General features: G+C 48.2%; 1 protein-coding gene across 2 annotated transcripts in view; it reads right to left on the minus strand.

The window, feature by feature from the left end:
- The window catches only part of CHCHD1 (coiled-coil-helix-coiled-coil-helix domain containing 1), a 196,623-nt gene extending 177,868 nt beyond the window's left edge, over nucleotides 1-18,755 (minus strand). Inside the window, exon 1 of one of the 2 annotated variants that reach the window (XM_086922155.1) lies at nucleotides 18,281-18,755. In XM_086922155.1, the coding sequence (XP_086778281.1) occupies nucleotides 18,281-18,413 (133 nt within the window). In that variant the 5' untranslated portion in view covers nucleotides 18,414-18,755. The remainder of the gene's footprint in view (nucleotides 1-18,280) is intronic. The other variant, XM_086922154.1, reaches the window with a different exon arrangement.
- Nucleotides 18,756-23,136: the final 4,381 nt, after the last annotated feature.

A 23,136-nucleotide genomic window follows, 5' to 3' on the forward strand; every position in this document is an offset into this window, starting at 1 on the left:
TGTCATGGGCGCCATTGCTGGTATTAAGTCTTCCATTGGCCAGCAATATGAGGCTCTCGCCCTTAAGCTCAACACTGTGGCTATTGACGTCAATTTGATTAGAGCGGACTTCTCGAAGACTAATGAGAAGGTCAAATCCTTAGATCTAAAGACCTCCAGCCTTACGACCGATGTGTCCGACTTACAGACGGAGGTCGGCAATCTGCGATCCTCCAATGATCTCATGGCTCGTCGACTTGAGGATTTCGAAAATAGGGCCAGACGCAATAATGTACGTATTATTGGGGTCCCTGAAAAATTGGAAAATCCTGCTGCAGATCTCCTTGTGGAGGACCTCATCCTAAATCACCTCGCCCCCAAAGGCCTAAGTAAATTCTTTGCCGTGGAGCGTGCGCACCGAGTACCGGGTGGGAAACCGAAGCCTGGTGCCCCTCCGAGGCCGATTATCGCCAGAATTTTCAACTTCAGAGACAGAGACGCTATCCTGCAGGGATCGCGGGTGGGAGGCCCCGTGAAGTTTGAAAACACAACGGTTAGCTTCTACCCGGACTTTACCCAGTTCATTCAGGGACAGAGGATGGGGTTTCAGGGGGTGAAGCGACGGCTGAGAGACATGGACTTGAAATACGCGATGCTATTTCCAACCAGGCTCCGTGTCGAATATCAGGACCGGACGTTTTTCTTTGATCGTCCCGAGAGCGTGAGTGACTGGCTGGATACATTACCAAAGCGGAGCGATCGAACGGAGCACTCGGGTGGAGAGCCGGAGCAAGAATGACAATGTGGTTCCTGATTTCCGAACAATTAACATACCATACAGCTCGGTTTGAGGCAACGTATTGTTTTATTCTTGTATCTGGGTGCTGTGTTCGCAATGGGGTGGATTCTGCATTCATTTCCGAGATGGGGGGGGTAGTGAGTTGAAAATACTGTGTTGGAATGTCAATGGGTTCAATCAATCAATCACAGCATTTATAAAGCGCGCTACTCACCCGGGAGGGTCTCAAGGAGCTGGGGGGGGTATGCTACTGCTCGAACAGCCAGGTGTTGAGCAGTTTCCTGAAGGAGAGGTGGTCCTGGGTTCGCCGAAGGTGGGTGGGGAGGGAGTTCCAGGTCTTGGCTGCCAGGTAGGAGAAGGATCTTCCTCCGACGGTGGCTCTGCGGATTCGTGGTACGGTGGCGAGGGTGTGGCTGGTTGATCGTAGCTGGCGGGTGGGCGTGTAGAAGGTCATGCGGTCGTTGAGGTACTTGGGGCCCACGTCGTGGAGAGCCTTGTGTGGGTGGGTTAGGAGTCTGAATGTGATTCTCTTGCTGACTGGGAGCCAGTGCAGGTCTCAGGTGTCCGGTGATGTGGCTGTGTCGGGGAGATGTCCAGGATGAGTCGTGCAGGGGCGTTCTGGATGCGCTGGAGTCTTTTTTGAAGTTTGACTTTGGCTCCGGCGTAGAGGGAGTTCCCGTAGTCCAGTCGGCTGGTGACGAGTGCCTGGGTGACGGTCTTCCTGGTTTCGGTGGGGATCCATCTGAAGATCTTGCGGAGCATGCGCAGGGTGTTGAAGCACGAAGATGAGACGGCGTTGACTTGTGTGGTCATCGACAGGGAGGAGTCCAGGATGAAGCCCAGGTTGCGTGCGTGGTCCGTTGGCTTGTGAGTGGTGCCCAGGGCCGGGGGCCACCAGGAGTCGTCCCAGGCGGAGGGTGATGATCCCAGGGTGAGGACTACCGTCTTGTCTGAGTTCAGTTTAAGGCGGCTGCTCCTCATCCAGTCGGCGACGTCTTTCATCCCTTTGTGTAGGTTGGCTCTGGCGGTGTCGGGGTCTCTGGTGAGGGAGAGGATCAGTTGGGTGTCGTCGGCGTAGGAGATGATGTTGAGGTCATGTTGGCGTGCGATGGCTGAGAGGGGGCTCATGTAGACGTTGAAGAGGGTTGGGCTGAGTGAGGATCCTTGTGGTACGCCGCAGATGACTTCGGTGGTCTCGGATCCGAACGGGGGGAGGCGGACTCTCTGGGTTCTTCCAGCGAGGAACGAGATGATCCACTCCAGTGCTTTCTCTCGGATTCCGATGTTGTTGAGGCGCTTCACTAGGGTGCGGTGGCAGACTGTGTTGAACGCCGCAGAGAGGTCCAAGAGGATGAGGGCCGCTGTTGCCCCGTTGTCGATCAGGGTTTTGATGTCGTCGGTGGCTGCGATTAGGGCGGTCTCGGTGCTGTGGTTGGCCCGAAACCCGGACTGCGAGGGGTCGAGGAATCCATTCGTCTCGAGGAAGGCAGCTGTTGACGGTCTTCTCGATTACTTTTGCCGGAAAGGGAAGGAGCGAGATGGGACGGTAGTTCTTGAGGTCGGTGGGGACCGCCGTTGGTTTCTTCAGGAGGGCGGTAAGCTCGGCGTGCTTCCAGCTCTCCGGGAAAGTGGCGGTGTGGAAGGAGGAGTTGATGATGTCCCGGAGATGGGGTGCGATGATGGCGTCGGCTTTGTTGAAGACGTAGTGTGGGCAGGGGTCGGTTGGTGATCCGGAGTGGATGGAGTTCATCGTGCGGGTGGTGTCTTCGATGTTGATCGGGGTCCAGTTGCAGAGGGTGGTGGTGGCGGGCGTTGGTTCGGGGGTAGGGTGCATGGTCTGTGCGTCGAAGCTGTTGTGTATGTCTGCGATCTTGCTGTGGAAGAACGAGGCGAGTGAGTCGCAGAGGTCTTGCGAGGGAGTGATGTCGTTGTTTCCGGCGCTGGGGTTGGAGAACTCTTTGACGACGCTGAAGAGTTCCTTGCTGTCGTGGGCGGTCTGGTCGAGCCGCCAGGCTTTCACGAGGGTGCGGCAGTTTTTCTTGGATTCCTTGAGTTTGTTGGTGAACCAGGGGGTTTTCTTGCTGCCGGTTCTGCTGGGAGGGTTCTTTAGTGGTGCCAGGTCGTCGGCGCAGGCGGTCAGCCACTTGGCGAGGTTGCTGGCTGCTTCGTTTGGGTCCGCTGTGTTGGTGGGTGTGTTCTGGCTGAGTGAGGCGGTGAGCTGCTCGGCGGTGATCTTGCTCCAGCTCCGGCGGGGAACCTGTTGCGGGTGGTGGTGGGTCGCAGTTTTCCTGAAGCTGAAGTGGATGCAGCTGTGGTCCGTCCAGTGGAGTCCGGTGGCGTGGCTGAAGGAGATGTGCTTGCTGGATGAGAAGACGGGGTCAAGCGTGTTGCCGGCGTAGTGGGTTGGAGTTCACCAGTTGCTTGAGTCCGAGGTTGGCGAGGTTGTCCAGCAGGGCGGTGGTGTTCCTGTCGTTGTTTTCCAGGTGGAAGTTGAGGTCCCCTAATAGGATGTAGTCGGCGCAGGGCAGGGCGTGTGCGGGCTGATGAAGTCTGCGATGTCTTCGCTGAATTGTGTGCGTGGTCCCGGTGGTCTGTAGATGAGGGTGCCTCAGAGGGTGGTCTTGGGGTCAGTGTGTATCTGGAAATGTAGGTGTTCGGCGGCGGTGAAGGTTTCGTCGGCGTTAGCCGAGATGCGGATGGTGTTCTTGTGTACGATGGCGATGCCTCCTCCAGTCTGGTTGACGCGGTTATTCCGGGTGATCTTGTATCCGTCCAGGATGGCTATGGCGATGTCGGGCGCTGAGGAGGCGTTCATCCAGGTTTCGGTGAGGAAGGCGACGTCCGGTGCTGTCGCGTCGAGCAGGTCCCAGAGTTCCACGGCGTGCCTGTGGACGGAGCGGGTGTTCAGCAGGATGCACTTCAGGTGGTTGCTGCTGGTGCTGGTGCTCGACATGGCTGGGGTGGGGCAGGTCTGGAGGCAGGTGAATAGGCAGGCTTGGCAGGCGAAGGATCCGTGGGTGCGTCTCGGGGTGGCTCGGTAGCAGGCAGGGTTCCGGCCAGCGTTGAGTGCGTAGAGGGTGGCGGCGTCGTAGGTCCGTCGGGTAGTCTTGCATCGGCGGGGGTCAGGGGTCCTGGCGCTGGGCGCGGTCCAGGCGCGGACGGGCTTGCCTTCGGCGCACAATCGGCGCGCCCGCTGCACGTCCGCGCGGTCGCCATTTAAGGACAAGTGGGAGGGAGGAGCAGCTGGGAGGCGGGAGCGGGGAGGGCACAGAACAAACGGGGGCGTGGCCGCGTGAACGGCGACGGGAAGCGGGGAGGGCGAGGCACAGGGGGAAAAAACAACCATGTTTCTACAATAAAGCTAATAAATACAGCAGTACTTACAATAAGGAATGAGAGATACACAAATACCACAATGTACAGTGACAATACGGCGGAACTGCAGTGATGGCACAACGAGGCTGCGAGCAGCAGCGAGGGGCACACACACAGCTGGTGGCCGTGCGGCGCGGGGGTGTCCTGAGAACAGGTCAGGGTTGGGGGATAGGATAAAGCGGGGAGTAGTGTTGCAACTGTTGAGACGCCTCTCCCCTGATGTTGTGTTGTTGCAGGAGACGCACTTGATTGGAAACACTTGTCACACCATGAATCGGCGAGGATATCGTCTTGCTGTACACTCTGGGTTCACTACTTGTTCTAGGGGCTTGGGCATCCTAGTCAAGAACTCTCTCCCTTTGGAAATAGACAACATGATTCTTGATGACAGGGGGCCCTACGCTGCTCTCACAGGGAGGTTGGAGGGGAGGACTGTCTCACTGGTTTCTGCATATGTCCCGCCTGGTCTACAGACCTCAACTTTTGCTGATCTTGGGCGTGTGGTACTGGGGCTTCCGGATGGTATCCTGGTGATGGGGGGAGATTTCAACTCAGTTGTCTCCGGTAGTGTAGATTGCTACCCCCCCAGAGACCTCACTAGGTCACAGTCTTGGTTAAGTGGGTTTTTGGAGACACTGGGTTTGGTAGACTGTTGGAGGTTGATGCATCCGGGACAGATACAATATACCTTCCACTCTGGAGCCCACGGCAGTCTCTCCAGACTTGACTATGTTTTGATGCCGCCGGTGCAGGCCTCCTCTGTCAGGGAGATTAGACATCTGGCCCGGGGTATATCAGATCACTCCCCACTGTGGCTCCAGATTGGCACTAGTACGAGTGTCGAGGGACGGGTTGCCCCGATCAATCCCTGGTATCTTCGCAACCCCAAAACTCGTGCTGAGTTGATTAAGTCCCTGGATCAGTACTTTGTCGAGAACGAGGGGTCTGTGTCCTCCTCTGTGTCACTGTGGGTCGCATTTAAGACGGTCATCCGAGGACAGGCATTATTGTTAATCGCTGGTGCCAAGAAAAGTAAGAATGAGGAGGTGGTCCGTTTAGAGACTGAAATAACTGAGCTAGAAAGGGATTTGGAACTGGGTGTGACTCGTAACAAGCTTCATGCTCTCAGACTCAAACAACTGGATTATAGGGCCCTGGTGACGGATGCCGCTAAAGTCATGAGTAGAGAGCAGCAGGGCAGACTGTATGATGTGGGTGCTAAGGCTGGGAAACTGATTGCTTGGCTGGATAAAAAGGAGAGGGCGAGTCGTGTGGTTCCTGTGATTGAGAAACTTGATGGAGTGTGTGTGACTGATCCGCCGGAGATTGTCGAGTGATGGGAGCCTTCAATGAAGGGTATTCAGTGGACCCCGGAATTCGAGGATCGCATATCGCTCTATGCTGACGACATTTTGTTGTACCTCACGTCCCCTCGTAAGTCGTTGAATGTATTGTTTGATGTGCTGACCTCGTTTGGAAGGAACTCTGGCCTTGTGATCAATTGGACCAAGTCCTGTGTGTATGTGCTTTCGGGTGATACCCCCCTTTACCGCGCCGTTGTCCCATCCAGGTGTCGCAGTCGGGACTTAAGTACTTGGGGATTTTTATAACTTTAGATCCCGTGGCTCGGTATGATCGTAATCTGCTCCTTCCTCTTCAGAGGTTACAATCTGACATTGTGGGCTGGCTCAGGCTACCACTTTCACCACTTGGGCGTGCAGCTCTTTTTAAAATAATGTCCTTACCGCGATTTCTATATGCGCTCCAGAATACGTTTGATGTTATTCCGGCGAGTTATTTTCGGGAGGGGGAGAGTTTGCAGAGACGATTGATCTGGGATGGACGCTCGCGTATTGCCCTCGCCAAGCTCACGCTTCCTTGGTACGACGGAGGTATAGCACTTCCGGATATCAGGCGATATTATTGGGCCTCTCAGTTGGGAGCGATTAATCATGGAATGTATGGACCAGCCTCTAACCCTGCATTCGAGATGGATAAGTACTTGTTACCGGGTGGAGACTATAACAGAGCCCTTTATTCCAAAGCAGTGGGAAGGGAACTATCAGGACCTACCAAGATAACGGTACGAGTTTGGCATGATGCGAATGCGGCAACAGGATGGAGGGATCGACTGACCCGTGCAACTCCGCTTTATGCGTCTGAAAGACTGGGTTGCCTGTGGAAAACAAAAGGATTTGAAAAGTGGGATATGATTGTTATTAGTAGGGTGAGTGATCTATGGGTCAAGGATAAAATCAAGACCTTCGAGGCACTGAAGGTAGAGTATGAGCTGAGTGATGGAGAATTTTTCCTTTATGCACAGATTACCCACACGTTGAGTTCGGTTTTTCCTAAGGGTATTGACATCCCCGAATCCTCCCCACTAGAAGTTCGGGTGCTTGACGGCCACGTGCCCGACAGCACTATTTCTTTGATATATAAGAAATATATTGATTAATAATCGAACGGATCTGCTGGTGAGGCTCAGGGAGGTTTGGACCAGCGACGGTTTAGAGTTGGATGACGAGGACTGGCAGTCAGCTCTATCCTCGCCGAAGGAGGTCGCGATTCCGGCCCGCCTCCGACTCGTTCAACTTAAAATCCTACATCGGATATATGTCACTGGCCCGCGCTTGATTCATATGGGTTATTCAGTGGATGGGTTATGTAAGCGTGGTTGTGGACTGGTTGGAACCTTCCTCCATATAATTTGGGAGTGCCCGGGGGTGGTAGCGTTCTGGAATCGTGTACATGCTGTGATGGAAAGAGTCACGGGAGTGGCATTATTACCCGAAGCGAGGCGTTGCCTGTTGAATGTCTGGGAACCAAATGAATATTATGTGGCACAGATGCAGTGGGCGACCCTTGGTAATAGGATTGCTAAGAGAGACATTGCGCAGTTGTGGGGTTCCCAGCGGCCGCCCACGGTCTTGGCATGGAAGGAGAACATGGACTGGTGTATGTTCAGGGAGAAGACTGTGTATGTGGCACGGGGTAGACCCAAGAAATGGAAAAAAATTTGGAGCCAATGGAACTCCTAGCGTGGAAATATATGCACGCCTCCATTTCGTGGAGACCCCAGAGGTTCCCCTTTCCCCCTGACCCGGCATTCCAAGTCTTATGTAGATTTTATGAATGCATCAATGATGTTTGTATTATATTGTACTGCAGTTTCCTTCCTCCTTGAACACATGTCCGACTGTATTGTCTTATTGCCTTGTGTAGAAGTTCTTTTTCTTTAATAAAATAAATATTATACCAAAAAAAATTACCTACATCACTAGGAATGTTGTAATGCTGATGCCCAATAGTGGTTGAATATGCCAATATGTAGGACAACACAGGGAATTTCCTGTTGTATTTTATGATCATTTTAATAATTTCTCTCTTTTGGTTTCCACGTGTGCTGGGTGACGGTAGTTTAACGTGCCACCAAATGTGGATAGTTGTTTTGTTATAGACATGGATTCGCCATGCCTTGTTCTGAGGTCATCTTTTTCTATTTCCCAGCCCTGAAGAGTTGTAGAACACTGTTTTCTACGACGAAACAAGTGTCAGCTGGCTGTGTGTTACTTTTGTCTGATGACCAATTAAAAAGAAAAAAAAACAGACTCCAGCGTTGGATTGGTGCTATTGCTTTTAATACTCATCCATATGATGGAGAGCGCAGGACTGTTGCTAAATTGTGATTGTGTGGGTTTTCTACACAGATTGAGGGGTTTTAGGGTCTCCCCTTCCTAACAGCACCATTCTTACCTTTTGACCAAATACTAAATAACGTTAATAGTGCTTGAGCGCCATAACTTCCTGTCTACTAAAACCCGGTTCTACCCATACTATTCAGTGGTTAGGCCAAACCCATCTATTGGAGCACTTTTCAGGACCTCGTAATCATCAGCATCCTCTTCTCTTACAGTGAGGAGCTCGTCTCTACCTTTGTCTGCAAAAGAGAGCCACACGATTGTTGCCCACAGCTCTTGGGGTACCTTCTGTACTTCTGAAGTAGATGTATGACGGTACAACGCGTGCTTATACAACGAGTACCGTTACGACGCAAGTTTTACAAAGCAAGTCGTTATAGTGAATAGTTTAATTTACTATTCCAACTCCAGTCCCCGTGGATAGTAGGGAAGGTGTTGGATAGTAAATTAAACTTGCCTATCCTAGAGTGACCTCCAGCGAAAGTCGTTGTAATGACTTTCGTTGTTAAACCTGCGTCGTAACGGTACTTCGTTGTAAAAGTTTTGTTGTAAAGGACGTTCCCCTTCTGCAGTTATCCATTTGTGGATGTCATCCCCACTCTGGTAGGAGGGACAATCTTGTTTAAGTTTCTATGGTCATACGATCTTTCCCTACCACTAGGGAACTTGCTGCCACCATGGGGCTCTAGCCCCATCTTTTTTTCTAGCTTTTTCAAGTTCTAGGGACTCCCTTTCTAAGGCTACTTTGTCTCATTCTCCGTTCAGCTTCTTCAAGTCTCAGCTGTGTCTCTCTCTTCTCTGAGGAGGTGTCCCTCCTGTGAGAAGAGACAGAAGTCCCTATAGATATGTCAGAATTATCATATTCCGCTGAAGGTGATCTGGTCTTCTAGGCACCCCCCAACTCTTCCTGATGGGACAATGAGAGGGCCTCTTTGGCCTTCTTCATCTCCAGTAGGAACTGGATTGTCCAGGTCTAGGTCTTTGTCACCTTCCCGGCCAGCATCAGAGTCTGAGTCCTGGTGGGGTAACCCACTGGGCTCTTCCTCTTCTGCTGTACCCACCCCACTGCCTACCCTTCCAGCAGTGCTTAATTTGCAAAAAAAAAAAAAGAAGTGCAGGTGCTGAAAAAGTTGCAGAGGCCACAGCTCACTTCTTTCTCCGGTGAGCCCCACTTTTAACACCCTCACTGCCTCAGTGTCTATCTTCTAACCTTGATCTGTTGTCTGTCCCCTATGTCATTGCTCTAAGAGTCTATCTTCTCACCTCTCCAATTGTTTTCTATCATCTTTGTCACACCTGGTGTGTTACCTTATTCCCTCCATTTCTGATTTTCCCTCTATTCATTCTATCCCTGCCCTTTTTCCTCTACACTTTTACCCATGCTCTGCTCTCTCTCCCCTCGATCTTGGCTCTTTACGATCACTCTTCTAGCAGTGAATATCTGTGTCTCCATTTTATCATTTGTCTGCATTTTTTCCTCTGGCCTGTCCTCTACATTCTTTCATTCTATCTTCTCTCTTCTTAATGCTCTCTTCTTCACATCATGGCTGCTTTCTCTTTTTATCTGATTTGCTTTCCTTTTCTTCTACTGAGCTCCATCTTATCTCTCTCCTCTTCTGTTGTTTCTTTCTCCTCTTTACTCCTGCTCTCTCTATCTCATCTATAACACTGCTGCTGCCTGTGATCCCTGTCGTCAGCCTGTACATGTCCCCGCTATTTTGAACTCTGCGTTTTCCTGTTGTCTTTCCTAAAGAAGAGGAAGATGACGTGTTTTACTTTCTTACCTACACAAAAATAAAATGTACACCAAATGAAAATTCTTTTTTGCATATATTAATCAGTGCAGTATAACTGGGTTATTTGCAGAACAGGTAGCTGCTCGAGCACAGCAGGTGATGTCATTACTAGTGCTGCCTGTAATTAGTGGGTCCAGGGATGGCGACGGCATTGGCATCTACTGCTCAGCTTGCTGTGACCCTGCCTGCTACAGCGCAGGCATTGTCCCCAGCCTTAATGCTGCCAATGCCGGTAAGTATGGCTGTGGTGCCTACTGGACTCACGCACGCTCAGCAATTACCATGCTGGGGTGCAGCACACAGATTCTACTCGTGACGCCATGGCGCACAAACGTTGTGTTGGGCCACAGCCGCATCAAGCATGTTGAGTTTAGCAGCAATGCAGGGCTGCAGGATATGCTACTCTGGCTACACGATTCAGAAAAGGGGGTGGTGATGAACAGAGCGTCTGAATTAAGCAGACCACTCTTACCCAGTCCAAAGATCAGGGCTTGATCCATCACCGTTATTTAGCTCACTGCACCATCCCAGCTCAGAACATGGCTATATGCAAATTAGTCTGTCCCTGGCCCAGTGCATCATGGGAACAGGGCAGACCAAACTACCAAGCCAATTCTTCACCAGAAAGGAGACAAGCTACTGGGGACCGGTTTCTGGCATTTCAGCCGTCGTCGGCCCGGCTTGCTTGAATCCTGATGGTGCAGTGAGCAAGGGACTCTGGCTACACAGCAAGTGGAAAGTCCACACTTACTTTCGTTTATTCTTCCTCAAGAGCCCTCACTCCCAAGTTCCAAATGCGCTCTCTTAGCTTCCTTGCCTCAACTCCGTCTTGAGCCAACCCCCAGCTACAATTATCCAATGGGAGGCTTAGGCTCAGGCAGTGGCATGGTGCAGCAGACTCTGGGAATAGAATGCAAGACATAGTTTGTCGATGACTTCTTGGATTTGTGATCGGCGAGATGACATCACTAACTTGGTGATACACAATCATGCCTACCTCGACAGGCGTATGCTGGCCTGTCTATGAACATTTACCAGCCAGAAACCATGCAATGTATGTTATTCTTTTTATTTTGAATTTGAACAATTAATATTGAGACCAAAACCTGCAGGGTCAGAAATTGTAGCCCCGGCCCTGTGAAAAAAGTGCAGGTGCTGAGCACCTGAAAGCTCCTGCTAAAATTAAGTACTGCCTTCCAGACTCTGTAGCCTGTCAAAAGTCATCAAGCAGCAATGCCTCTATGAGGGGGTGGGTATTGGGATTCTGTCCTGGCTTCAATTTCCTCATAGCACACAGAGCCCTTAACTCTTGAAAAGGGAATCTGTTATATTTGGATGTCTGTACTTGACTGACATCTGGCAGAGACCCACTAGGTCCTGGCCTTGAAGACATGACTAGTGAGGTGTGGTGTATGGACTACCTACACTACTTGTTTACCTACTAAACGTCTCTTGAGTTGTAGAAAGGGTGTGCTTAAGACCTTGACACTCAACTCTAAGTTCAGTAGAACGTACTGTATTTAAGCTTGTATTATATGTACTTCTGGTACCTTTAGTGGTTTTCAAATGATCATACAGTTGAGATTATCTGGTAAAACAATGGCAAGCTGGAATCCCACACACTGCACACCAATGTGAGAAGTTGGCTGGCATATGCTGTCCACTATTCTAGTGGGCACCTTGTACCTGTCCAAACGACCCTTATTGATGGTAGGTTTAAAGACAACCTATATAGAAAGCTATCCTAGTGGTAGCTGTGGAGAGCAGCCTTCAGTCTAAGTCTTGAAGGAATGTAAAGCAGTTTGTTTTACCAGTCTATAATCTTGTGAATGACCAAATGAAAGCAGAACCAAAACAGGTATCTATACTACTATTGTTAAGAGAGAACTGTGTCCTTTGAGCCAGGTAAACTCGAAAAGTACACCACCAATCGCAACACCCAATACAGTGTTGGAAAGGGGGGTCCTGTAGATGGACATAGGCTATTAAAAAAATTAAAATATACGTTATTTAAAAAATAAACAATAAAAAAAAGTAGTCCCGAAGAAGTAGCGCCGGCCGTGTGCGCTAACAACGTGGACGTGCGTGCTGACATCATCTAGCGCAGGGAGGAGCGGCGGACAGCAGCGGTGAAGTTGGGCTGAGATATATGAAGCGCAGGGAGGAGCGGAACGTGTGCGGCTCAGAGAAGCGATGGGAGGAGGCGGAACGAGGAGCGGTGAAGTTGGGCTGATGGGAGGAGGCGGAACGAGGAGCGGTGAAGTTGGGCTGAAGGGAGGAGGCGGAACGAGGAGCGGTGAAGCCGGGCTGATGTGACGAGGCGGAACGAGGAGAGGTGAAGTCGGACTGAGGTAGGTGAAGCGCGGGAGCGCTGGGAGGAGGCGGAACATGTGCGGCTCATTGAAGTGCTGGGAGGAGGCGGAACGTGTGCGGCTGAGTGAAGCGCGGGAGGAGTGGAAATGTCGTGGGGGGCGGGGGCCGGGGCGGGAGTGCATGCAAGCCTGAAATGCTGCCCCCAGCCCCCTTCTACCCCTGGCAACGCTGGGGCGGGCTGCTAGTATACATATAAAATATATGTATTTAATCTAAACACATTCCTCTAGTCTCTTTATGAGGCTAGAGGCAAAAGTACATACAATAAACTTATTTAGCACACTAAAAGGCCATACTTTTGACCCCCACCCCCATGGTCATTGATCCTGGCCCGTAGCATGCAGCATCACAGTTTCCGTACATTTCTTAGTAAATGGTGCGTTTTTCTGCAGATAATTAATGGGTTTATTCGGCAGTCCGATTCACCTGTTGGGGACGCCTGCCACTTTCAAAATTCCAAAAAGACTACCGCCTGCGTGAGGCCAAAACCGACACTGCGGGATGGGGGAAATCGAGCCACTCTACAACCGGTGGCAGGGAGATCACATGGATGCCCCGTCCGATGGCGCTTGGACCCGGCAGCAGAGAAAGCGCTTCCTCCATCGCCCCACTCTTTGCATGCTCGGCAGCTTGGTTAGGAGAGTGGGTGGGCTGCACCTGGGTTTAACCCACGCTTTTCCCACTGAAGAAACAGTGAAGTTTTGCTGGGCTCATGACTCCCAGCCAATCACTGGCTAGAGCCCAGTCATGGGCTTTAGCCAATCAGAAGCCTCCAAAGTTCTTAGGTTTTCTGTCAATTTGTCTAATCGCCGGGAGTACCCGAGAGTGCAACAGCTTGTACATTTTTAGTGATTTAATGTCTACTTGTCCGTCGGACAAAAAAGATATTAAATCTTCTTGGCCATCATAAAAATCAACATGTTTCGGGCGTCGGGCAATATGATTCCCCCACCCCTGTCTCACCACAATTGGATTGGGTTAATTCACATCCCATGCACCTGGGTCCACTGCCCATATCGCATACCTCATATGCAGACAACATAGTCTTGCTTAGGTTAACTAGAGCCAGTCTTCAAAGAGCACTCAACAAATTATTAATGTTCGCTGAGGCTAATGCTCCGGAAATTAAGGTCATAAAAACAAAAACTATGTCAATTACCAATCGACCGGGACATCAGCATCTAATCAAGTTGAGAGAAACAAGCTTAGGATAAGTCAGTCCATACAAATATCTGGGGGCATATATATATATATATATATATATATATATATATATATATATAGATAGACAATCAATTGAATTTTCAATTTCACAAACAATATCATGAAAAAAAAAAGAAATTGTGTCATTTAGGCTTTCTGCGCCCTTGAAAACAAGCATTGACATAGCCAATAGGTCTCGCTTTTGGGGCCTTACGAGTATTTAGTTATGCAACACAGCATCCTTGGATCAACAACTGTTGCACGGCTAAACACTTATAAAGTCCCAAAGGCGTGACCTATTGACTATGCCAATGCTTGTTTACTTCATTTTGGGCTGTGCGAAGACCGCCCCATCGTATAGAGCATGTCATTCAGCACCCACTTGGTTTCTTTATTTTTGTTCTTTTTTAAAACTCTTTGGGGGGGGGGGCAGCGTGAGAGGAAGGTCACAGTTGTCAGCTGCTGGCATCAGTCTCCTCCATCTAATGTCTGTGAAGGCGGAAGGGGCGGAGCCAACGAGTGGCAGCTAGCCCACTCACTGATTTAATTGGGAGATTCCCGGGCGCAAGGTTCAGAGCATCCCGGTAACAGCAGGAGTCCAGGATGTTGTCCTTCCGGCCTCCAAAGTCCACCAGGATGTCACGCCTATGGATAACAGGTCACTGAATACATAATGAGGGTTGAGGCTCAGGGAGTGAGGAGGGGTGTGAGGTCTGAAAGGAACGGGAGAGGAGTGCAGAGAGTACCCGCAAGTTGTGGGACACTGATAGGGAGCTTGGAAGGGCCTTGTCCAAGAAGTAGGGGGACTCACATTTTAGGACTGCAACAAGATAATATCTATTCAAAGGTCAACAAGCTGATGGCAGCAAAAAGAAGTGGATGCATGCTTGTTTTTGCTGTCAGTTCCCCCGGGGCACAAGCAGGCATCCACTTCTGTCAGGACAGCTGATCGCAGCAAAAAAGATAGTAGTGGATGCCTGCTTGTGCCCCGGGGGAAACTGACAAAAAAAACAAACACGCAAAGCGTATCGGCACCAGATGGCACGCTGGGTGTTGAAAGGACTCCATAGGCGACAGTTTTGTTTGTTTGGATATGAGTTTTCCGTCGCCATTGCGCGAATCCAAAAAAACCCAAGGAAGTTAACCGCGGGGCCAAAGTGAAAGTGATAGTGGGGGAAAAATGCTACCACCGGCCACAGCGTGCAGTGCATGTGAGCGAGTGGTGCGCGCGCAGCAGTAATCACGCCATATGGTGCCTCTGCTCAAGCGCGCTTTCGCGCACTTGCACTGCAAGTTGTAGCCGGCAGTAGCATTTTTTTACACCCTTCTTACTTAAGGTCTGGCCAGACCAGCTAAAAGCGCTGGGTCAGGCAAGACCTAAAAAACTACAGGGACCATCTTTTAAGCCGCTAGTTGCAGTGATGGCCGCTAAACTATTGCTGACAGTAATTAAAGCAAGCATAGCTTTAAATGGCAAATATGCTAAACGTCTAGACTCTCTACAATTGAAGACGTATAGAAAAGTTTTTAGTCTACCTCGGAACACATCCCCGGTGCAGGTACGATTGGAATTTAGTCTCACCCGACAGGAGATTGGGGGGAAAATATGCGGCAATTAAAACTTGGTACCAAATTTGGTGTATTCGATCCAATGTCCTACACGATGCCTTGTGGCAAGCCCAGGCAGAAGATCTAAGTTCAAATTATGGTAAATTCTTTAAAACCGCATTGAAGGAAACTAACACAACAGAACTCTGGGCACAGAACTCCTCCTTCAAGCCTTTCGCAGAGTGACAAACAAAGTGGCCAAACTTCATTCATTAAAAGATAAAAGCATACTAGCTAAGCAGTCCCATGTCTAGATGGTCCTCCAATCCTATACATCAATACATCCAGCGGAATATCTAAGCTCAACATTATCATCTTATTTGAAACTAAAGCTAATGGGTATCAGATTTGGGGAGTTACCAAGTTTGGCTGACCAATCAATATGGAAATATGATGGCCCCAAAACATGTAGCTTATGTGGTGCAGTAAGACAAGATTTTATTCATCTCATCTGTATTTGCCCCTTCTGAAAAACAATTCGGGTTTTGCTACAAACAAAAAAAAAGCTTTTAACAGCAGGGGCATTCAAACTTGCAGATCTGCCATTATTAAAAGGTCTGGGCACAACAGATCCTCAATTGACTTGTAAGATGATAAAATTGCCAACACTTCACAAAAAGATAACATGGCCCAAGGATATACCACAGTTCTGTCCAGTTCAATGATCCATTGACTGCTTCTAAATCCTAAGCCGCTGCACAAATGCACCCTTACATTAACACCGATATGATAATGACCAATATTTTTGATAACTTTATGACACATCAACTCGCTCCGGTTGGCTCGCTCAGTTGACCCCAGCCAACTGCTTCTAGCACTGGCTTGGGAGCTCCGATCTGTTCTTGCCTTTGTTTTCGATCTGTCTCCAATCTTTGGAGTTGGCATCGTGCCAGAATGCTGGAAATTAGCAGTAGTGTCACCTCTGCTTAAGAAGCCAACTTTGGACCCGGCCTGTCTTTCCAACTATGGGCCTATCTCCTTGCTCCCTTTTCCGATTAAGATTCTGGAAAAATGGGTGACTCGTTCACTCTCAGGTTTCCTGGAGAACATCTGTTGGTTCGATGAGGACCAGTTTGGCTTCCGCCCCGGACACGGGACGGAGTCCGCGCTGGTGACCGTGTTGGACAATCTTCGTTCGCGTGTCGACAGTGGCCGGGCAGCCTTTTTAGTGCTGCTCGACATGTCGGCAGCGTTCGACACGATTTGCCATCGGACCCTTGTCAGGAGACTGGAGGAGTGCGGGGTCACTAAGGGGGCAAGAGAGTGGCTGACATCCTATCTTGGTGGCAGGCAACAGTTGGTTTCACTTCCACCATTTAGCTCTAAGCCAAGGAGTGTAGGACAGGGGGTTCCACAGGGCTCGGCCATCAGCCCTATACTTTTTAACCTGTACCTCCGCCCTCTAGTCCAGCTAATAAAATCTTTTGGTGTCTCGGCATTTAATTATGCCGATGACACCCAGCTGGTCTTTTCTCTGGAAGGGAATAATGCGGTTTCGCTGGATACTTTCCATCGCTGCATGGCAGCCACAGCGGACTGGTTACGAGCTAACTCCCTACAATTTAATAGCTCCAAGACGGAGGTGCTCCACTGTTCCATCGACCAGATTCCGCGGGCACTCCCAGAGAACTTTTGGCCTAGTACCTTCCTCGAGCCAGTACTGGCGGCGGATTCAGCCCGAAACTTCGGGGTGATTTTTGGCCCTAACCTACAGCTTGACATACACGTCAATAAAACAACTTCCACGTGTATGATGCTGCTGCGCATGTTGCGCAAGGTTCTGCCTCTTCTCCCCGCTCAAGCTAGGCCGGAAGTAGTTCGTGGGACCATATTAAGTCGCCTCGACTACTGCAATGGGCTTCTTTTGGAGGCCCCAAAAAACCTGACCGGGAAGCTACAGCGGGTGCAGAACATGGCCGCCAAGCTGGCTCTCTCCCGCCCTAGGTCTAGCTCCTCCACTCTTGCATTAAGAGACCTACACTGGCTCCCGGTACATTTGCGGGTACAGTATAAAGCTGCGTGTCTGGTGTTTAAAGCTGTTCACCAACAGGGTCCTATTCCTTTGCAAAAGATGGTCACATGGTATTCCGCTTCGCGGCCCCTCCGCTCTTCTTCGGCGCATCTTCTTGTAGTTCCGAGGTTTCACAGAGTGAGGATGGGTGGCCGCTCCTTTAGTGTTGCAGCGGCCAAACTTTGGAACTCCCTGCCACTCTCTTTGAGAAGCCACAAGGACTACTTTCCATTTAGAAAAGCGTTAAAAACCCACTTGTTTCCATAAATGGCCTGAGCTGTTAAAGTGTATGGTTTCTTGATCAAAGCGCCAGGATGCCCTTTGGGTGACAGGTTTTGCGCTCTACAAATACACTAAATAATAAATAAATAATAAATAATAATTTTAGTCTGTTTTATATGATACAAAATTGTCTTTTATAAAAAATAAATTAACGCTTTTTATACATTTTAAATGACTGAAAATTGACAGACTTTCTTTTCTTTCACAACATTATTATGGTTTTTATTAACTTAATAAAGCAAAAAAAAAAAAAGAAAAAAAAGAAGAAGTTCCATTGTGTTGTTGGCTAACAACAAACATCTGTTATTCAGGGACAAGATGCCCTTCCAGTTGAATATGCGCTTTACAGGCGATTTTGGAAGAGGGTGATATATAAGGTGGCGAATTTGTCGGGCACAGGGATGTAAGCCAATGCACAAGGAATACAGGTGAGGAGCAACATCAGGGTAGTGAGAATATTGAAGGTTGTGGGATGTAATGAAAATTGTTTGGAAAGCACTGATGTTTGGACAGGATAGGTGTTTTACAAGAAATGTACGTGGATTGTGTAATAAAACAGATTGCTTCATTCGGCTGGTCTTCATATTCATTAATAAGGGTAGGATTCGCGTTAGAGAGAATTAAGAGCTAGATTGGCAGCATCTGAATCTTCAATAAAAGTGTTTACAGAATATCGTTTGTATGATCATCAAAATCGAGTTGTGTTACCTCAAGAGCACTAGAGCCACGAACAATATGGGCAATACATGAATACGTGTAACATATTTGTCACAAAAAAGCTTCATGTTCCAACTGCCCTCCTTTGACAGTCACACAAACCATACTAGCCACACATTCAACGCAGGTGTCAAATTGTCACTTTACTACGTCTCTAACCACGACGACATGACCTCACTTTCTCGAGACAAAAAGGATTTGGGGAACAACTAAATGGGAGGCCGATGGACAAATACAAGCGGTAGAACTGCATTCTTCAAAAAAAATGAAAATTGTACTATAATAAAAAATTGTACTATATCTCATAAAAAGTGAGTTTAAAACACAGAGTGTCGCCCTCACCTGCAAGTGTGACTTGGTTTACCCCTTGCCTTTAACTCACGCGCTACGTTTACAGGCGGCCATTTCCCCCACATATGCACAACCACTCACTCACCTCCCAGCAGCCCCTTCCTGTTGGCCACTTTATCAGCCAACGCCAGTTCTCTGGTGCTAGTGAGCGCGGGTTTTCCGTGGCGTCCACTCAGGAGATAAGCTACTCTAGCTTGTAATGTACTGCCTGAAGCCATTTTCGGCACGGCGGACAAGAGGTGATATAGGCTGAGAAAACGAAAGACTTCCGCTCCAATATAAGAGAGCACTGGAAATTACACACGCAAGGCAGGATCTCAGACTCGAGCAAGCTCAGGATCGGATTGGGTAGCAGACAGCGGTTTCCGATTGGTCGTTTATAAAAAGAAAAAAAAGAGGCAGCTCATAAGGAAATAAATAACCCTGTCTGCCTGTGTTCCGTCGTTTCCAATTCCAGCTCCCTGTCTGTATGTGCACCCCCCTCGCGTGTGCGCATGAGTATCATCGCACATATGCGATACACCGCACGCACACGGTGCACTTTGTTTTATTGCATGTATTTTTGAGCTCACTGGTGGGCTACCGTTTTAATGCGCAGGCGTGTAACTTTACGCATGCGCTCTGTGTGATTTTCATTCAGTTGGAGCTCCCCCTCCCTAGCTTTACAGGTGATCGTGGAGAGTTAGAAATCGGCCCGGGCACTCTGAAACAAGCATTAACAATGCAACGGTTTCGCCTTCGAAAAAGTTAGAGCTATTGGCATTGTAAATGACAAACTTTTTATTTATGTGTTGGTTTTGAAAAGAGATAAATAAATGGCATTGTCATTTACAATCCCAATAGCTTAATCTCTCGCTCACCTCACTGAGAGCACCCCTCCAGGCCTCCTCTAAAAAAATAATTCTCTTAGAATTGGGCGGAGCCCGATCCCCGCCAAGACGGTGATCCGCTACCCGGCCTCCATGTAAATACCATGTTCCTCATCTCAGACACCTACGCCTGTACGTATCGAATTTGCAAGCCCCGCACAGCACATTAGACCGAGCGATATCGCTTCAACACAACAGCTTTCTATTAAACTGACACATTTAGCCTCACCCCAGGGCACTCGAGCGCCGTTTCTCACCCCATTTCTGCTCGATTTCATCCAACCCCACAACCCGGTAAAATCACCCATACCTCTTAGATACCGCCCACCTCTCAACTATAAATATGAACCCACACGTATCAGAATGACCACCTGTCCAGAATGTAACTGGACAGTCCGTTATTGCTCCTTTAACGGGCGTTTTATGTCCATATTTTACGGCGAGTAGGGCCGGGGCTTGGGAGCACCCAGCGGTATTTGCCAGGCCTGAAATCTACACAAGCCCAATCCGCTCTCAAAAAAAGTTAAAAACACGCACAGTTCCTACTGAAACGAGTGCGCTACGAGCCCAATCTCGAATATTTTAGTAGGCTCCAACAAGCCATAAATACCCATCCTTTGCAAGTATGACTTTAAAGGGCCTGGATAGACATCAATAAAGGTAAAGACAACAGTACAAAATGGCAAGGGACTCATACACTTGTCTATTCCCCTTGATGGTGTATACTGATTACAATGTATTCATTAAAGATAATTATGCAATTTTCTTAAATACGATATTAACATGGTGGGATGGAAGCACTTTATTGTAATTAAGAAACAACGCTCTGTACTTGAAGACCTTTATTAAGAAAGATCATAACATGACATCCATAACCCTGCCAGTCAAGTACTGACAGGAGTGCGACTTAGAACGTTGGCATGAAGGGGAAGGGTCAGCCCAACAGGGACGAAACAGAGGGGGTCGGACTGAAACTAACTATACTTTATACTAAATACAACACATCTCCTACCCTATAATACACAGCTTACCAGGGTAACAATACGAGAAGAAATTTTGGTCTGAAGACCACATTTGAACATTTCAGTGACACAGATATAGGTAACCAACTTTTGCTTGTAGGCATGCTCCCTAATTCCTTCCCCCGACACAGAAAAGCTAGCACAAAAGTGCCCCAACTAACCTTCCTAAATCTTCCTGGTATTTTCCCGTGTCCTCCATGTCCTCCTCCTTGTGCTAGGGGTTAGAGTTACCTATGCTAGTGCCTGGTCATATTTCTTTAGTAAATTCCCAGTGGATGGCCATAAGTTACTAACCATTTGTGAAATATCCTTGAACATCAGATCCCTTTCTAAATGTACTATTAATTCTTGTACGATATATTGTGGGACTATGACAATTGAAATTCCCTTATAAAGTCCCTCCCTCATGTGTGGCTGGACCAAATCCGAAACTAATGCTTCAATACCAATATAAAGGTGCTCCATATTTCCTTAACCTTCCTTGACAAGCCCCCGTCACTAAATCGGTAGTCTCCATTCTACACCTTTCCTACGCAGAAATATCAAACCCCCTCGCCCCCTTGGGGTTTTTTGTCTCTTGCTTCCGCTTCTATGGGCTCCCAAGGTCCTACTCTGCCCTTTACCAATTTCTCATAAACCGAGGTGGATGCCTCAACTGCCAACCTGCAGACTTCCATGCTTCCTGCAGTCATCTCACTCTCAGTACACCTGCACAGTCTAGAATACTTTTCATTTATCGTAGAATTCCAAACCAAATTACCCATCTGGGCTTTAGTCACAACCTTTCCTCTCTTGATCTCTTGGGGTACGGTTTCACAATCTCCATCCAAGTTCCTTCCCTGGATAATTAGTTCCTTTCTTCCCTCCTTAATCTCTTCCTCCTGCTCTTCTAGATCAATTAAGAACTTGGGATCAACCATAATTTCCTCTTCTTCCTCCTCTATCTCTTGACTAGGGGTGGTCCCTCCCCACCTGGTGCTAATATCCCTAGCCATGACCATGTCCTCGTCAATGTCCCACTGGCCTAGTGGAAGGACCCTTATTGTCTTATGCTTCCCTTCCTCACTGGTTAGCACCTTTTTACCGGTGCCCTCTTCAGCTCTTATTACTATGGGCACGACTCCACATGAGTTCCCTACAGGTTCCATCTCTTCCTGCCTTACGTACTCTCTCTGAACTCCTTCCGAGTTTCCCATTTCCACAATAGAATTCTCATTACACATCTTTTCTTTCCCTTCTATCATCTCTTCACCACACTCCCTTTCACTTGATATCATGACTGGTTCTTCACTAGTAGGATCTAGAATTATCCTTAATTATTTTTGTTGAGTCCATCCCAGCAAATTGAGACCATCTTTCACCACTAGGACTCTCTCCTTGTTGTAGCCAATAGGGGACACATCAGAATCCATCAACCTTAAGCCCCTTTTTCCAAATTTTCCCTTGTACGTCTTTAAATTGATGATAGTAAATTGAGAACAAGAATCTGTAAACACTTCTATCATATCACCGTTGAGATCAATTACACATTTTGGTAAGTCTTTTCTCTTCACACTCGTCACTGTTGCTCACCTGATTCACCGATTTGACTTTAGGATTATCTTTGCATGCTCTTTCAAAATGCCCTTTCCTGTTGCAATTCCTGCACGTTGCTGATCTTGCCATACATCTGATACTATTCGTTAAATGCCTGGAACTGCCGCACCTAAAACATCTGAGTCTATCTTCTTCCTTATACTTCTCTTCTTTTTGTTCCCTATAGGAGTCTTTGCTCTTTATGTTCTTTACGGCATACACTTCTCTTTTGACCTCCCAGGTACCACCGATTTCATTTACCTTACTTTCCTCAACTATATTCATCTCCTTCACACATTCTGCGGTGTGTTCTACACTCTTGGCTAAATCTATGGCATTTCTCAAATCAGGATTACCTACCAACAACTTCTCCTGAATTTTCTTGTTGTTGGTGCACCTCACCAGTTTATCTCTTATAAGAGATTCTGTCAGGTCATTGAATTCACATGTATTTGCAAATCCTCTCAGGCATGCTATATAGTTTCCTACTTTCTCATTTTTCCCTTGCACTCTTCCATACAACTTGTGTCTTTCCAACACTACATTTATCTTGTCTGCATATTGCAATTCTAGTTTCTTTAAACTTTTATCGTAGATATCCATATCCTCACCTTCACTTACCCCTCCTTCCAACTCTGGTAGGCTGTCAAACACTTTCCTTCCTTCCATTCCTAGATTTATCAGGAGTATGTTCTGCTTCCTGATAGCAGAAAATCCACTTGCTCCTATTACGACCACGTATGACTCGAAACACTTTCTCCAATCTTTCCATGGCAGCACTGGCTCCCCTTCCTCCGTTAGGAAAGGTGGCGGTTGATTCATGCTTGCGGCTGCCATTTCCAGGGTGACTACGGGAAGAATAGCTTTTAACTCTCTGTTGTGCTATTCCTCTAATGCACAGCCTACTCGTGGTGTGTTGCGCGGTTTCTTGTACACAATACTACTTCAGAGTAGCCACTCCCCTAACAACTTCACTTTTCCTTACACCACTTTACCCATCCACCACAGATACTGCAAATATTAATGCCAATTTACACCTTTACCTATACATTTTCATACATCTGCTCGTGAATTAAATTATTTCCTGTCACAACTTTAACAGTGCTCCCCAACCCGTGTGACCATTCACCTTAACAGTTCCCTTCTCCTCTCACTTTTCCTCTTTGGAATCTGCACATCAGATTCTCAGCAGTTTCCCGAGGGTCTCCTACTTCAACACTATTAACCCAAACCCAGGTGAATTACTGTGCTTCCACCCTTGAAGATTGACCTAAAGGATTAGTTCAGTTCAGTCAATAAGTTCCTCCGCAAATTTCCTCCGCTCCTTAAAACAGTTCTGTGAGGAATCTGCTGATAATATTCGCAGAGTATTTGACGAATCTGACACCTCGATTTTCTCACTTCCCCCGCTGCGTCTGTTCTCTCCTCCCGCAGTTGCACATGGTAACCACCACTCTTCAGGAAATGCTCTACTT

The sequence above is a fragment of the Lissotriton vulgaris genome, chromosome 5 (genome assembly GCF_964263255.1).
Source record: "Lissotriton vulgaris chromosome 5, aLisVul1.2, whole genome shotgun sequence".
In the NCBI taxonomy this organism is placed as follows: Eukaryota; Metazoa; Chordata; class Amphibia; order Caudata; family Salamandridae; genus Lissotriton; species Lissotriton vulgaris.